Raw genomic sequence first — 15,881 nt, 5'->3', positions numbered from 1 at the left:
TGCCTTCTGTGAATACCAAAATGGTAGTAAGTTTAGGATTTTGTCTTAAATTAGTTCTGTGAATCAGGCCCTCACTATGGTTGATACTCACCACTTTGAGTGAATTGACCGTTTTTGACGAAATGGTATACCATATCCATCTTCATGCATCCTGAAGGTCTGGAAAAGAACACAAATAAGCTTGCATATTATTTAGTATTCCATTGCGCAGTAGACAAAGAACAAATATGTACCTTGGTATTTGTTTTAGCAGATAAGTGTTCATCAGCTCACTAGACTTAACGAATATGATACTGTAGCTACCAGTCAATGTTTTCAATAGTCATGGTGGACATGCATCAACCTACCAATTAGGCCTGGTGGTTAAATGCTTACCAGATATACCAGTTCACGAGTCATGAAGTACTTATTCAGTCCTCCTGAAAGGTATTAGTGTACTCGTTAGGGGTGGACAGAGCTTGTGGAGTTTTACTATGTGGAATTTTGCAGTATTACATTAAAACTGTTGAATTCTGCGAAGTTCTGCTCTGCCCTACTCAACCTCAGAATAAAGACTGGAGGCCATCCGTTGCCCCTCAAACATGAGCCAGCGGCCTGTCATACCCTCATAGACCTCAGCGAGATACATAAGTCATTACAATATCATCTTAGGCCCCCCCCCCAAAAAATGAGGCTGTGAAGTCTTGCCCCCCCCCCCAACACATCTTTGGTGATAGTGCCCAGAACACGCTAAAACATAGCCTTGAAAATCCAGCCCCTTCCCTCTGTTCTTGTTGTTGTTGCTGCCGCTGCTCACAACTCCTGCGAACCCACCACGAGTACATAGACGATGATCAGCCAGACTACTCTACTGAGAAACACAATCCAAGAGGATGTGCGGTTGTTTTTAGAGGAGATCACGCAGCAGTCAATCAATCAATCAATCAATCACTGCATTTATAAAGCGGGCTACATACCCGTGAGGGTCTCAAGGCGCTGGGGGGAGGGGGGAGGGGGGGCGCTACTGATCGGAAAGCCAGGTCTTGAGGAGTTTTCTGAAGGCCAGCAGGTCCTGAGTCTGTCGTAGGCTGGTGGGGAGAGCGTTCCAGGTCTTGGCGGCGAAGTAGGAGAAAGATCTGCCGTCGGCGGTGGTTTTCCGGATACGAGGAACTGGGATATATGATGGTACCATGCGTACTTTTACAACGCGTACCGTTACAACGCTACTTTTACCATGCAAGTCGTTACAACGACTTGCGTGGAGGGGCGCTGGATAGTAAATTTTTTAATTTACTATTCCAACTCCAGTCCCCGTGGACTCTAGGGAAGGAGTTGGATAGTAAATTAAACTATTTACTATCCTGGTGCGCCCTCCAGCGCAAGTCATTGTAACGACTTGCGTGGTAAAAGTAGCGTGGTAACAGCACCGCGTTGTAAAAAATGCGTGCTAACCGCTGTATACCGAGGAACTGTGGCGAGGGCGAGTTTGGCTGAGCGGAGGTTTCGGGTGGGGGTGTGGAAGCTGAGACGGTTGTTGAGGTATGTGGGTCCGGTGTTGAGGAGTTTGAAGGTGATCCTCTTGTTGACAGGGAGCCAGTGCAGGCCTCTCAGGTGGGGTGTGATGTGGCTGCGTTAGGGGACGTCGAGGATCAGTCGTGCCGAGGCGTTCTGGATTCGTTGGAGTCGTCTCAGGAGCTTGGTTGTTGTTCCTGAGTAGAGGGCGTTCCCGTAGTCGAGCCTGCTGGTGATGAGGGCCTGGGTGACGGGTTTTCTCGTGTCGGGAGGGATCCATTTGAAGATCCTGCGGAGCATGCGGAGGGTGTTGAAGCAGGACGCGGGCAGACGGCATAGACTTGCCTCGTCATGGAGAGGGTGGAGTCGAGGATGACCCCCAGGTTGCGTTCGTGGTCTGTGGGTTCTGGGGCTGTGCCTAGCGATGTGGGCCACCAAGAGTCGTCCCAGGCTGATGAGGTGGGTCAGAGAATGAGGACCTCTGTGTTGTCTGAGTTCAGCTTCAGTCTGTTGTCCTTCATCTAGTCGGCTACGGCCTTCATTCCTCTGTGGAGGTTGGCTTTGGCGGTGTGGGGGTCTTCGGTGAGGGATATGATCAGCTGGGTGTTGTCGGCGTAGGAGATGATGTTGAACAGCGTCGGGCTGAGGGAGGATCCCTGTGGGACACCGCAGATGATCTCGGTGGATTTCGAGCGGAAGGGTGGGAGGCTGACGCTCTGCATTCTGCCGGAGAGGAAGGATGTGGTCTAGGCCAGGGCCTTTTCTTGAATTCCGGCATCATGGAGGCGTGCTGATAGGGTGCGATGGCAGACTGTGTCAAAAGCTGCTGACAGGTCCAGGAGGATGAGGGCGGCTGTTTCTCCTTTGTCCATCAGGATCCTGAGGTTGTCAGTGGCGGCGATGAGGGCGGTCTCGGTGCTGTGGTTGCTGTGAAAACCAGATTGGAGGGATCCAGGATGTTGTTGTCTTTGAGGTAGCAGGTTAGCTGTTTGTTGACAATTTTCTCTGTCACTTTTGCCGGGAAGGGGAGCAGGGAGATGGGAAGGAAGTTCTTGACGTCCTTGAGGTCCGCCTTGGGCTTCTTCAGAAGGGCATTGATCTAGGCATGCTTCCAGCTTTCCGGGAAATTTGCTGTCTTGAAGGAACTGTTGATTGTTTTTCGGAGGTGGGGCGCGATGGTTGTGCTGGCTTTGTTGAAGACGTGGTGAGGGCAGGGGTCAGATGGGGATCCAGAGTGGATGGAGTTCATGATTTTGATGGTGTCTTCATCGCTGACGTTGGACCGGGCGGTCAGGTGGCTGGTGAGGGTGGTGGTCCCAGGGGTGGTGGACTCGGTGGTGGGTGCGGGGGTGTCGGAGTTGAAGCTGTTGTGGATGTCGGTGATCTTGCGGTGAAAGAAGGCGGCCAGGTAGTCGCACAGGTCTTGTGATGGTGGGATGTCGTAGGTGTTGGAGCTGGGGTTGGAGAGTTCTTTCACGATGCTGAAGAGCTCTTTGGTGTTGTGTGCATTGTTGTCTAAGCGGTCCTTGAAGGCGGTCCTCTTGGCGGTAATGATGATTTGGTGGTGTCTGCGGGTGTTGCTCTTGTGGGCTGTGTGGCTGTCTGGTGTTTGGTCATGGAGCCATTTCTTCTCCAGCTTCCGACAGGTGCGCTTGGAGATCCGGAGGTCTTCGGTGAACCAGGCGACTTTCTTGTTGGTGTGGTTGGTTGTGGAGGTCTTGAGAGGGGCGAGGGTGTCAGCACAGTCGTTGATCCACTGTTTGAGGTTGGTTGCGGTGGTGTCTGGGTCGGTGGGGTCGATCGGGTGGTCTCAGGGCGAGGGTGGTAGTCAGTTGGTCCTTGGTGATCTTGCCCCAGCAGCGGCGTGGCAGCTGTTGGGTGCGGTGGAGCAGTTGGGAGCGGTGGAGTGTGGTGGGTTTCCTGAAGGTGAAGTGGACGCATCTGTGGTCGGTCCAGTGGGGTTCGGTGGTGTGGTTGAAGGAGACGTGGGGGCTGGTGGAGAAGATGGGGTCCAGCGTGTGTCCGGCGGCGTGGATTGGTGCCATCACGAGCTGTTTGAGTCTGAGATTGGCGGGGTTGTCAATCAGGGCGGTGGAGTTGGCATTGTTGTTGTTCTCGGTCCCCGAGGAAGATGTCGTCCGTGGAGGCGAGGGCGTGGGTACTGACGAGGTCCGCGATGTTGTCGCTGAACTGTGGTCGAGGTCCGGGAGGTCTGTAGACGAGTGTTCCTCTGAGGGTGGTGTTGGGGTCGGTGTGGCTCTGGAAGTGCATGTGCTCGGCGGAGGTGAGGGTGTCGTCGGTGTTGGTCGAGATTCTGATGGTGTCTTTGTGGATGACGGCGATTCCCCCTCCTACCCCGTTGGTGCGGTCTCTGCGGTAGGGGCGGTGGAGTCAAGGAGGTCCCAGAGTTTGATGGCGTGTATGCGAGCGGAGCGAGTGTTGAGGAGGATGCAGTAGAGGTGGTTGGGTTCTCTGGTTGGTGGTTTGGTGGGCTGGATGCTGGTGAATCTGCAGTTCCGGCAGGCGAAGGGCCCTTGGGTGCGGTTTGGGGTGGCCCGGTAGCAGGGGTGGTCTCGTTCGGTGTTGAGTGCGTGGAGGGTGCTGGAGTCATAGTGCAGTCTGGCGATGCAGGGGGTGGGGGGTCCAGGGGTTCTGGCGCTGGGCGCAGTCCAGGCGTGGACTGGCGCAGACGGGCTTGTCGCTGCGCGGCCTCCATAAGAGGTGAAGTGGGAGGAAGGGGCAGCTGGGAGGCGGGAGTGTGGCGGCCAATGGGCAGGCAGGGGAACAAAAAGGAAAAAGGTGGCGGATCGCGGGGGAGCAGCAGCGAGAAGCGGGGAGCGGGGGGCACAGAGGGCAGGGGCGCACAAGGAGCGCCTAAGAATCCACAATAACAATAGTAATAATAAAATACAGGAAAGCAAACAACAATTGCACAGTAAGGAAAAGGAATGCAGAACCCAGGGCACACCAGCGGCGAACCCTCGGCAGCACTCGGGTCCCAGAGGAGTTGAGCGGCGCGGGGAGTGAGCTGGGGTCAGGTCACACTCACCTGCGCCGCGCGACCTCCATAAGAGGCCAAGTGGGAGGGAGGGGCAGCTGGGAGGTGGGAGAGGGGTGGCCAGTGGGCGGGCAGGGGAACAGAAAGGAAAAAGGTGGCGGGGCCACGGGGGAGCAGCAGCGGGAAGTGGGGAGCGGGGGGGGCACAGAGGGCAGGGGCGCACAAGGAGCGCCTAAGAATCCACAATATCAATAGTAATAATAAGATACAGGAAAGCAAACAACAATTGCACAGTAAGGAAAAGGAATGCAGAACCCGGGGCACACCAGCGGCGAACCCTCTGCAGCACTCGGGTCCCAGAGGAGTTGAGCAGCGTGGGGAGTGACCTATCTCACGCATTGAAATGAAAGGTGAGATATGTTAGAATAACAGGGCTGTCAAAGCAGTTTTTTAGGCACAGACCATTTTGGGCACTTGGAATGTGGGGATCATATGGTATAATTTAGGAGTAGTGAGGATGAAATATATATGTGGAACACTCTATCTTTCGATGTATGTGGGACTTCAGAGCACAGTGCAATGCCTGACTGGGTCACAGAACACTATACAAGACACAAACAATTATTGCATAACACCATCAGAAATCGCATTAGTTGGCAATCAGCCCCTTTGGCTTTTTCTTTCTTCTTTGCATCAACGGTGGGTTGCTTGATTAGCACTGAGATGTTTTAAAGGTTTGGGCAAAGTGGGCAATAGGGCAGGGCTCCCACCTGCCAAGAGGTCCTTTGGGAAATGAACTTTCTCTCTAGCTCACTTCTGTGTAGTTCTGTATCGCAGCCTTCAACATATTATTCAATATTGCTAGGCAATATAGAGCTTGAATTAGCAGAAATGGTATAAAAAACTCAGAGTTGTTCCAAACAGGGGTCCTGAAAATATTTCTTACCCAGGGCCACAAAATCCTTAGGATTAAACTTGATTAGCACTAAAACTGAGAAGGGCCTTCTGAATGGTACTGCCAGCACAAAACTCTTCCAGATAATCAACCTGAGACCATTTAAAATTACCTTTAATCCAATCTCATGTTGTCTTATATGTTGAGAAAAGTTCCAATTTGCCTCTCACATTGTTTTTGATTCTTATTTTGGTTAGCTCACGCTTTGCACATTATTCTTTTAGTTTGTATTATTCATGTTAGATTATATTTTTTGCTGTTCATTTAATTTGTTTTTCTCACCTCGTATTTTTCACAGAATTGGATGGTTCACCTGGTTAGCCATCTTGTCCCCACACCTCAGTCACATTTCTTTGTCTTTCTTACTTACACCGGAGACAGATCAACGGGCTTGTGCCATTACTTACAGGCTGCTTACTATTCCTGGTGATGGGTTGGGGTGGTATGATGTTTACATTGTAAAGATCATGGTGACTCAGGTAAGTTTTGTTGGTCAGGGGTGGCACCCATTGGGTGTCTTAAGAAAGCCCTCACCCACCAACCTAGTTGGTGGCATGCTTCATCATCGGGCCCACCCAGTGACACCTAGCGTGTCCCGGGTGTGCTACGACGCCTGAATACAGCGGAGCAGGTATGTCACTGTGTGTGCGGTGAGGGATGTTAAGAAGGTGAGTTTAAAACGGCTTGGCGGGGGTCCCTATACCCAGAGGGTAAAAGATTTTATTAATAGGGCCTCCGTCAGCGGTTAAAAATAAGGCTGTGGGACGTAAGAGGCGAGTTACGACCTCTCACGTCCTTTAGAGTGTCAACATGTTTCAGCCAGTGCCTTATTGATATGCTGGCTTTCTTCAGGACAGTTAAAATGGGTGTAGGTGTGGTTAAAACTAGTGGGTGTGTAGTGTGGACTATGTGTCTACACGCCCTAAAGTGTATCTAACTGTGAGAGGGGGGGATTCCCTTCTCAAGATCACGCTAGTTTTAAGTGGTGTCCTCTTCAAGGTACTTTGAAGTGGCAAAGGTTAGACCAGGATTACTGGTCGATACCGGCTGTGGACCTAATGTGCCTCCTTCGTGGAACCGGTTCAAAGTACCTTGAAGAGGACACCACTTAAAACTAGCGTGATCTTGAGAAGGGAATCCCCCCCTCTCACAGTTAGATACACTTTAGGGCGTGTAGACACATAGTCCACACTACACACCCACTAGTTTTAACCACACCTACACCCATTTTAACTGTCCTGAAGAAAGCCAGCATATCAATAAGGCACTGGCTGAAACATGTTGACACTCTAAAGGACGTGAGAGGTCGTAACTCGCCTCTTACGTCCCACAGCCTTATTTTTAACCGCTGACGGAGGCCCTATTAATAAAGTCTTTTACCCTCTGGGTATAGGGACCCCCGCCAAGCCGTTTTAAACTCACCTTCTTAACATCCCTCACCGCACACACAATGACATACCTGCTCCGCTGTATTCAGGCGTCGTAGCACACCCGGGACACGCTAGGTGTCACTGGGTGGGCCCGATGATGAAGCATGCCACCAACTAGGTTGGTGGGTGAGGGCTTTCTTAAGACACCCAATGGGTGCCACCCCTGACCAACAAAACTTACCTGAGTCACCATGATCTATACAATGTAAACATCATACCACCCCAACCCATAGCTAGTCTCTTTTTGATTAATCTACATATAAACCGGGGATCTGGACTAGCTACCTGGTCCTCTCTCTCCCTCTTGATACACACACTTACTATTCCTACCAGAATGGCTGCACAGCAGATGCGAACCGTGGCTGAACTGGCAATGTGCTAAAGGCCAGCCCGTCCGCACTTATCCACACCAGGATAACGTGTTCTATGGGCCATGCTGCCAGTTCTTGTGGTCCTAACCATTGCCTAAGGCAAGCGGACTATTCTAAGTTAATCCCTCTGCATTCTCACAAACAGGTGGTAAGTCCATGTAAAGACATTCCTGCATCTTGTCTTTCTGTGAAGGGAACCTAAGTTAACATATCAGATGGATTTCATTGACTTTACAGAAACCTAACATACTCACCCACTGACAAAGCATTAGCCACTCTGATTGGTTTTGAATTAAGACATAGCAACCATTCTTCAGCCTTGGGAGGTGGCATTTCTCTTCTTGTGCATGACTCATTTAAAGTATCTAGTACAACACTGTCTGCTTTTACTATGATTAGTTTGTCAGCTTTTTTTATGCAACCCTCATCTCACTGCAGTATCCTGTGAGTCTTGCTTCATCAGTCCTAAAATTAAACTTTGGAGAAATTGTGTCCAATGTATTGGTTCCTTATAAGCTGTTTCATCCCACATGATTTTATTAAGAGAAGGAGATTGTAATATTTGAGTGTTTGTCAATGTCTTCAGATCAATACATTGTAAGGGTTTAAAAAATCGCTCAATGTGAGCAATTGAGCTGTTGATTGAGTGGGGTGTTATCCCTGCTCAAGCAAAAGCCACAGTTCCTGTCGGGGGGAACCACAAAACTCACTAATGCAATCAGGCTTAGCTTAGAGGCAATGAGTAAAGTATTTTTGCAGCACACAAACAGTACGAACATGAAAACTCAGATCAAGAAAAATCTCATCACAATTTAGAAACATAGAGGAGGTTTTAATAAATTAATCAAGACAACAAAGATCCAATCAGTAGAACAGAAGTTATGCATTTTTTAAGTTTAAGGTAAGAAGTAGCACGCCAAAGATTAAAGGGATAGCCACTGACAGCAAGCTGCACAAACAAGACAGGATTAAAGTAAAAAATATTGACCGCGATGGAGCGCAAGTCACATAAAGTCAGCGCTCACCTTTGGACTTAGAAGAAATTTAAAGAAATGTTCTGAGAAGGTAAAGTTAAGGGGGGCAAGGCTGCAGGCTGTGTCCAAGATGGAGGAGTCTTCATCGGGGAGACGCTGGACAAAGTTGAGGTGAAGATTTCGACGTGCAGACTTAGTATCTGTTTTGGAAGTCAAAAATCGCCAGCGGGATGCGGCAGGAGGCACCAGCCGATGAGAGTTCCAGGAGACTGGATACTCCTTTGGCCAAAAACCGTTGAACAGAAGTTGCTGCTGCTGAGAAGGTTCAGAAAAGTGGTAGTGATGAACAGAGTGTCTGAATTAAGCAGACCACTCTTACCCAGTCCAAAGATCAGGGCTTGATCCATCACCGTTTTTTAGTTTACTGCACCATCCCAGCTCAGAACCTGGCTACATGCAAATTAGTCTGACCCTGGCCCAGTGCATCATAGGAACAGGGCAGACCAAACTACCAAGCCAATTCTTATACTGGGAAGGAAACAAGCATCCGGGGACCGGTTTCTGGCATTTCAGCCGTCTTTGGCCCGGCTTGCTTGAATCCTGATGGTGCAATGAGCAAGGGACTCACATCTGAATATACCCTTCCACGCTTATAGTGGACAAAAACGATTCAGAAAAGGGGGTGGTGATGAACAGAGTGTCTGAATTAAGCAGACCACTCTTACCCAGTCCAAAGATCAGGGCTTGATCCATCACCGTTTTTTAGCTCACTGCACCATCCCAGCTCAGAACCTGGCTACATGCAAATTAGTTTGACCCTGGCCCAGTGCATCATGGGAACAGGGCAGACCAAACTACCAAGCCAATTCTTATACTGGGAAGGAAACAAGCATCCGGGGCCGGTTTCTGGCATTTCAGCCGTCTTCGGCCCGGCTTGCTTGAATCCTGATGGTGCAATGAGCAAGGGACTCACATCTGATTATACCCTTCAACGCTTATGGTGGACAAAAACGATTCAGAAAAGGGGGTGGTGATGAACAGAGTGTCTGAATTAAGCAGACCACTCTTACCCAGTCCAAAGATCAGGGCTTGATCCATCACCGTTTTTTAGCTCACTGCACCATCCCAGCTCAGAACCTGGCTACATGCAAATTAGTCTGACCCTGGCCCAGTGCATCATGGGAACAGGGCAGACCAAACTACCAAGCCACTTCTTATACTGGGAAGGAAACAAGCATCCGGGGGCCGGTTTCTGGCATTTCAGCCGTCTTTGGCCCGGCTTGCTTGAATCCTGATGGTGCAATGAGCAAGGGACTCACATCTGAGTATACCCTTCCACGCTTATGGTGGACAAAAACGATTCAGAAAAGGGGGTGGTGATGAACAGAGTGTCTGAATTAAGCAGACCACTCTTACCCAGTCCAAAGATCAGGGCTTGATCCATCACCGTTTTTTAGCTCACTGCACCATCCCAGCTCAGAACCTGGCTACATGCAAATTAGTCTGACCCTGGCCCAGTGCATCATGGGAACAGGGCAGACCAAACTACCAAGCCAATTCTTATACTGGGAAGGAAACAAGCATCCGGGCATACATGAGTCCCTTTCTCACTGCACCATCAGGATTCAATCAAGCCGGGCCGACGACGGCTGAAATGCCAGAAACCGGTCCCCGGTAGCTTGTCTCCTTTCTGGTGAAGAATTGGCTTGGTAGTTTAGTCTGCCCTGTTCCCATGATGCACTGGGCCAGGGACAGACTGATTTGCATATAGCCAGGTTCTGAACTGGGATGGTGCAGTGAGATAAATAACGGTGATGGATCAAGCCCTGATCTTTGGACTGGGTAAGAGTGGTCTGCTTAATTCAGACACTCTGTTCATCACCACCCCCTTTTCTGAATCGTTTTTGGCCACTATAGGTGTGGCAGGGTATACTCAGACATGAGTCCCTTTCTCACTGCACCATCAGGATTCAAGCAAGCCGGGCCGACGACTGCTGAAATGCCAGAAACCGGTCCCCGGTGGCTTGTCTCCTTTCTGGTGAAGAATTGGCTTGGTAGTTTAGTCTGCCCTGTTCCCATGATGCACTGGGCCAGGGACAGACTGATTTGCAGATAGCCAGGTTCTGAACTGGGATGGTGCAGTGAGATAAATAACGGTGATGGATCAAGCCCTGATCTTTGGACTGGGTAAGAGTGGTCTGCTTAATTCAGACACTCTGTTCATCACCACCCCCTTTTCTGAATCGTTTTTGGCCACTATAGGTGTGGCAGGGTATACTCAGACATGAGTCCCTTTCTCACTGCACCATCAGGATTCAAGCAAGCCGGGCCGACGACGGCTGAAATGCCAGAAACCGGTCCCCGGTAGCTTGTCTCCTTTCTGGTGAAGAATTGGCTTGGTAGTTTAGTCTGCCCTGTTCCCATGATGCACTGGGCCAGGGACAGACTGATTTGCATATAGCCAGGTTCTGAACTGGGATGGTGCAGTGAGATAAATAACGGTGATGGATCAAGCCCTGATCTTTGGACTGGGTAAGAGTGGTCTGCTTAATTCAGACACTCTGTTCATCACCACCCCCTTTTCTGAATCGTTTTTGGCCACTATAGGTGTGGCAGGGTATACTCAGACATGAGTCCCTTTCTCACTGCACCATCAGGATTCAAGCAAGCCGGGCCGACGACGGCTGACATGCCAGAAACCGGTCCCCGGTAGCTTGTCTCCTTTCTGGTGAAGAATTGGCTTGGTAGTTTAGTCTGCCCTGTTCCCATGATGCACTGGGCCAGGGACAGACTGATTTGCATATAGCCAGGTTCTGAACTGGGATGGTGCAGTGAGATAAATAACGGTGATGGATCAAGCCCTGATCTTTGGACTGGGTAAGAGTGGTCTGCTTAATTCAGACACTCTGTTCATCACCACCCCCTTTTCTGAATCGTTTTTGGCCACTATAGGTGTGGCAGGGTATACTCAGACATGAGTCCCTTTCTCACTGCACCATCAGGATTCAAGCAAGCCGGGCCGACGACGGCTGACATGCCAGAAACCGGTCCCCGGTAGCTTGTCTCCTTTCTGGTGAAGAATTGGCTTGGTAGTTTAGTCTGCCCTGTTCCCATGATGCACTGGGCCAGGGACAGACTGATTTGCATATAGCCCGGTTCTGAACTGGGATGGTGCAGTGAGATAAATAACGGTGATGGATCAAGCCCTGATCTTTGGACTGGGTAAGAGTGGTCTGCTTAATTCAGACACTCTGTTCATCACCACCCCCTTTTCTGAATCGCTGAGAAGGTAGCAGCACCTACTGCGAAGTCAGGCCGAGTGGCTATGCACAGAGGCAGATAGACATGCAGGTTGGCCCTTCCTTCCCTCAGTTGTCAGAGCAGTTTTTAGCTAAATATTTTCCACATCCCAAGCTTTAGATGTTGGCAATCTGGGCACCTTTAGCACCGTAACCGTGGGGCAAGGATTGGAAGGGCTTGGGGGCGGGGGGCACCACTTGGGGGCTTAGGACTCACTCAGGCTGGGTCCAGGTACAGGTTCCATATGGTTGGAGCCTTTGCTGTCCCTGAGGCTCTGATTAGGATGCTAGCACCTGAGGCCTTGGAGTGACTCTGGTAGTCCTTTCTTCAAGTGATGAGGCAGGGCTCAAGCAGTGGAGCTGGACTATGACGGTTGAAGGCAGGCTCCAGGCAGCCAAACAGTCCATTCAGGTGCAGAGAAACAGCCTTCTGGAGTACATAGCAGCAGACAGTACTCTGAGAGCCCTTCCGCAGGTCCATAAGGTGAACTAAAGAGTGGTTCTGAGGGTTCTGAGGAAATTATTCTCAATTTGCGATTAGCAGATTGCGAATCGCATATTGAGAAAAAATTCCCAATCCTTCCTATGGGCCTCCTGGCCCATAGAAATGAATAGGAAAGTATTCCTTAATTGCGAGTTCGCAATTAAGGAATATCAAGAAATCGCTAAAAAAAATAGTTTTTCTTGATACATACCATTTTACGATTCTGAAATAGCGATATATTAAAAATCGCTATTACAGAATTGCAAATTGGTTCCTTGATACATATGGCCCTCAGACACCAAACATGAAATACTTACTTGTTCATAATCAATGGTTAGCATCTATTACATTTAATAAGTCAACCCAATGTTATCCTACTGGAGAGGTAGGCCTCACAGTAGTGAAGAATTAATTTAGGAGTTATTCATTAGCAGAACATGTAAATCTTAAAAGTGCATGTCCAGCCTCCTAATTATAGCACACCCTGCCCTGTGGGATTACTTATATGCAATAAAAAGGGAGTTTAAGGATAGGAAAAGGGGTTATATTGCTAGGTTCATTGACAGTTTAAACTGCATTCAGACTGCAATGTCAGGCCTAGGGCATGTTTTAAGGGGCTACTTAAGTGGGTGGTACAATAACTGCTGCAGGCCCACTAGTAGCATTTAATATACAAGCCCTGGTTATATGGTGTCCCACTCTACATGGGACTTATACATAAATTAAATAGGCTAATAATGTGTAAGCCAATTTTACCAGGTTTAAAGGAGAGAGCACAAGCACTTTAGACAGGTTAGCAGTGATAAAGTACACAGAGTCCTAAGACAAACAAAAATGCATTGGGCAAAAATAGGAGGGGTGGATGTAAAAGTTAAGGGGAAGGTCACCCTAAGACTGACAGGTCTAACACTTTGGTGAAAAATGTAGCAAGTCAAAATAACAAAGGCTAATCCCTTCAGTAGGTGGGTGTGGAGAAAGGGATTCTCTTTAAGTCTAGCAGTGGGTGGAATTTGTAATACCGCCCGTGGAATTGGAGGAATTTAGCAATTCCGCATTACTCCGTTACTCTTGAAATTAGAAATTACTAATACATTCTCAGCTTATTCTAACCAGTGAATTAGTCAGCACCAGCACCATTTCCAACTTAAGCAATGGCGTATTGCCTGACTCTGCCAAGGACGCTACAACTGCAGGCATATGCATCCAAACCAGGCACAGTGCGTTGTTGTGCTAAGCAACCACAAAGCCAGCTCGGTTATTGGAGAGGGTACAGCTATCAACAGATGGCATCAACAGCAAGGCTAGGATTAACATTGGTGTTACCAATCAGAAGCTAGATAAATTCATACTGGAAGCACTACAGCAGCCAATCAAGTGTCTAGATTCTTCCTTCTCTAGTCAGCCTATCGGGTGATTTCCAAAGTCTGCCGCACGTGTACTGCAGCCAATCGGTGGCTGTTGGTTTAGTTGGCGCGCAGATTTTGTGTAAGTGGATTTGGCACTAGAAAAATAGGGCAGAATGTGGCACCAGGTTAGAGGAAAGGAGTAAGTTCAGCTGTGGAGACAAGACAGCTGATCCAAGTTCGCAGCAATATTGAGGTGAGTGTCAGCTGCAGCAGGTTGGCGTTGGCCCTTGACCCGCCCCACAGATTCCAATAAAATCCAAAGTTGCGGTGTAGGAACGAAAACTCGCCATGCCACAGGAAACTGCATAAAATGGATCAACTCGTTTGACTCTGCCAAACAGAAGCTTCTGTTCTTGAAAGAATTGAACCTAGAGCTGTTTTTGAAATCTCTGAATGTGCCTTGTGTGCAAAAGTGTCCCAAAACGACTTTGTCATGGAAATGTTATGCCTTTAAAGGACAGATTAGCATTGAAATTAGGCCTTACATGCAGGAAAGTGCCATGAAGGAAAACAAACCCATCCATAGTGACATTTTTAAAACATTTACTGCTGTGAGCAGAATTATGATTTTCATGTTCTCTCATTTGCAATCATATCAGAAACAAAAAAGGCTCTCTCTAAAAACTCCATAATGTGTCATAGCGTTGATGCTTGTTAGTTTTGACAACAAAGATACATTCACCCGTGCTTAAATTTGGCTTCTTATCATCTGCAGCTGATGCCTCACTTTCATGGTGCATGTACTGGTGTGTCAAATGCTAATGTCATGAAATTGCAAAAGGGCGAAAACTTCCTGTCATTTGTTCTCCCTGCCTGCTTAAAAACACCAAAGCGTACCTGCGAACGAAACAAGTTAGCATGCAAAGAAATCTCTTAGTTTCCAATATAGTGTACAGGATATTTCACCTTTGAGCCTCTTTACAGAAGCAAACCAGGTGTGGGCATAACTCCACAAAATCTCACAATTTTGTGTAACTCAGTGAAATTCCAGGGAGTGAAACTCCATGAGTTCCCCCCAACCTCTACTTCAGACATTTTTCTAAAAGCAGGAACCCCGCAATAGCTCACTAATAGAGAAAGATCTGTACTGCTGGGTCTGTAAACTATAAGTAAATACACCACTTTATTTTCATATTTTTAGCTTAAAGCTGTGTTTAGCAAAGTAAGCCCCGTCTTTCTGGTCTACCATGTGTACCAAGGTCCTCCGGGGATTGTATCACTGCAACACGTTTTTTACGTGTGAGGAGCCATTGCTGTGCATAGCCTCGTCCACTATACTTAGGACCTTAAATGAAATGGGCTTCCTGATAGGGAGCCAGTGCAAGGCTTGTATTCTTCCTTGGCTGACTGATACATCGAGATGTTGAGAATCAGCCTTGCCGCTGCGTTCTGTACCACCTGAAGCTTGTTCAGGGACTCTGTGCTGATGTCAAGGTATAGACTGTTGCAGTAGTTTAGGCGGGATGTAACCAGTGCAATGATAGTAGGCCGATGTACTTCATGTGGTATACACAGCAGGACTTTCCGCAGGGTTTTTAAGATGTAGTAATAGGTGCTGACTGTCGGCTGACCTGGGTATCGAAGGTAAGACCCTCTTCTGACCAGATGGAGTTCTGTGATCCAAAGACTAGCACCTCAGTTTTGTTCGAATTGATCTTTAATAAATTGTCCCGCATCCAGTATATAATGCTGGACTTTGGGCAACTGATTGCAGATCATTTGTTATGGAAACAATCATTTGTGTGTTGTCCGGGTAGGAGAGCACCTGGCAACCGAACGATCTCACCAACTCCACAAGAGGGATCGCAAAGATGTTAAAAAAGAGTGGGGCTAAGGGAAGATCATGGGTGACCCAATAGGGAAGGAGGAAAGCCTTTGCTCTAAAGCCACCATAGCTAACAATGTGAGTTCTGCCGGTCATGAAAGAGTGGAGACGCTGCAGGGCCCTACCAGTAACTCCTACTTCCAGCAGTCACTGAATTATGCGCACTGGGGAGATGCTATCGAATGCCACTGAAAGGTCAAGCAAAATCAGCACTGCAGATCTGCCTTGGTCAAACTGCATGCAGATACAGTTGGGGGCTGCTACCAGGCAGTTTTGGTGCTGTGACAGGCACGAAAACCGTTGTGGGAGTTGTCAAGGATTTCCGGGGATTCATGTGTTTTATCAGCTCAACTTGATGAATGAAAGTAACAAGGCATTTGTCTGTAAACACCAGCTAGGCTATTGATTTTGTCTAAGAACACTTTCTAATGGCCCTTCATCGTTTCCCATGAGGCAAATAAGATTCCAGGTCAGATGTCTACAACAGACTACTTCGCTTTTGTGTCACAAGAATCATGCATAGTCCAATAAAGTGGTAAAGTTACTTACCATTAGGGTAGAGGGGAGTAGCAATATATTGCTAAGAGTAAACAGAGATTGGATATGGCCTGATGGAATAAGTTAAAAAACTAACAATTTCTGAAGCTG

The 15,881-nt window shown here is 48.4% G+C and overlaps 1 protein-coding gene across 1 annotated transcript in view; it reads right to left on the bottom strand.

The window, feature by feature from the left end:
- The window catches only part of LOC147710502 (extracellular fatty acid-binding protein-like), a 57,363-nt gene that overhangs the window by 12,355 nt on the left and 29,127 nt on the right, over positions 1-15,881 (bottom strand). Inside the window, exon 5 of the mRNA XM_086919362.1 lies at positions 92-159. Within this exon, the coding sequence (XP_086775488.1) occupies positions 92-159 (68 nt within the window). The remainder of the gene's footprint in view (positions 1-91; positions 160-15,881) is intronic.

Source organism: Lissotriton vulgaris, chromosome 5, assembly GCF_964263255.1.
Source record: "Lissotriton vulgaris chromosome 5, aLisVul1.2, whole genome shotgun sequence".
NCBI lineage: Eukaryota > Metazoa > Chordata > Amphibia > Caudata > Salamandridae > Lissotriton > Lissotriton vulgaris.
This window is presented reverse-complemented; position numbering and strand designations above follow the sequence as displayed.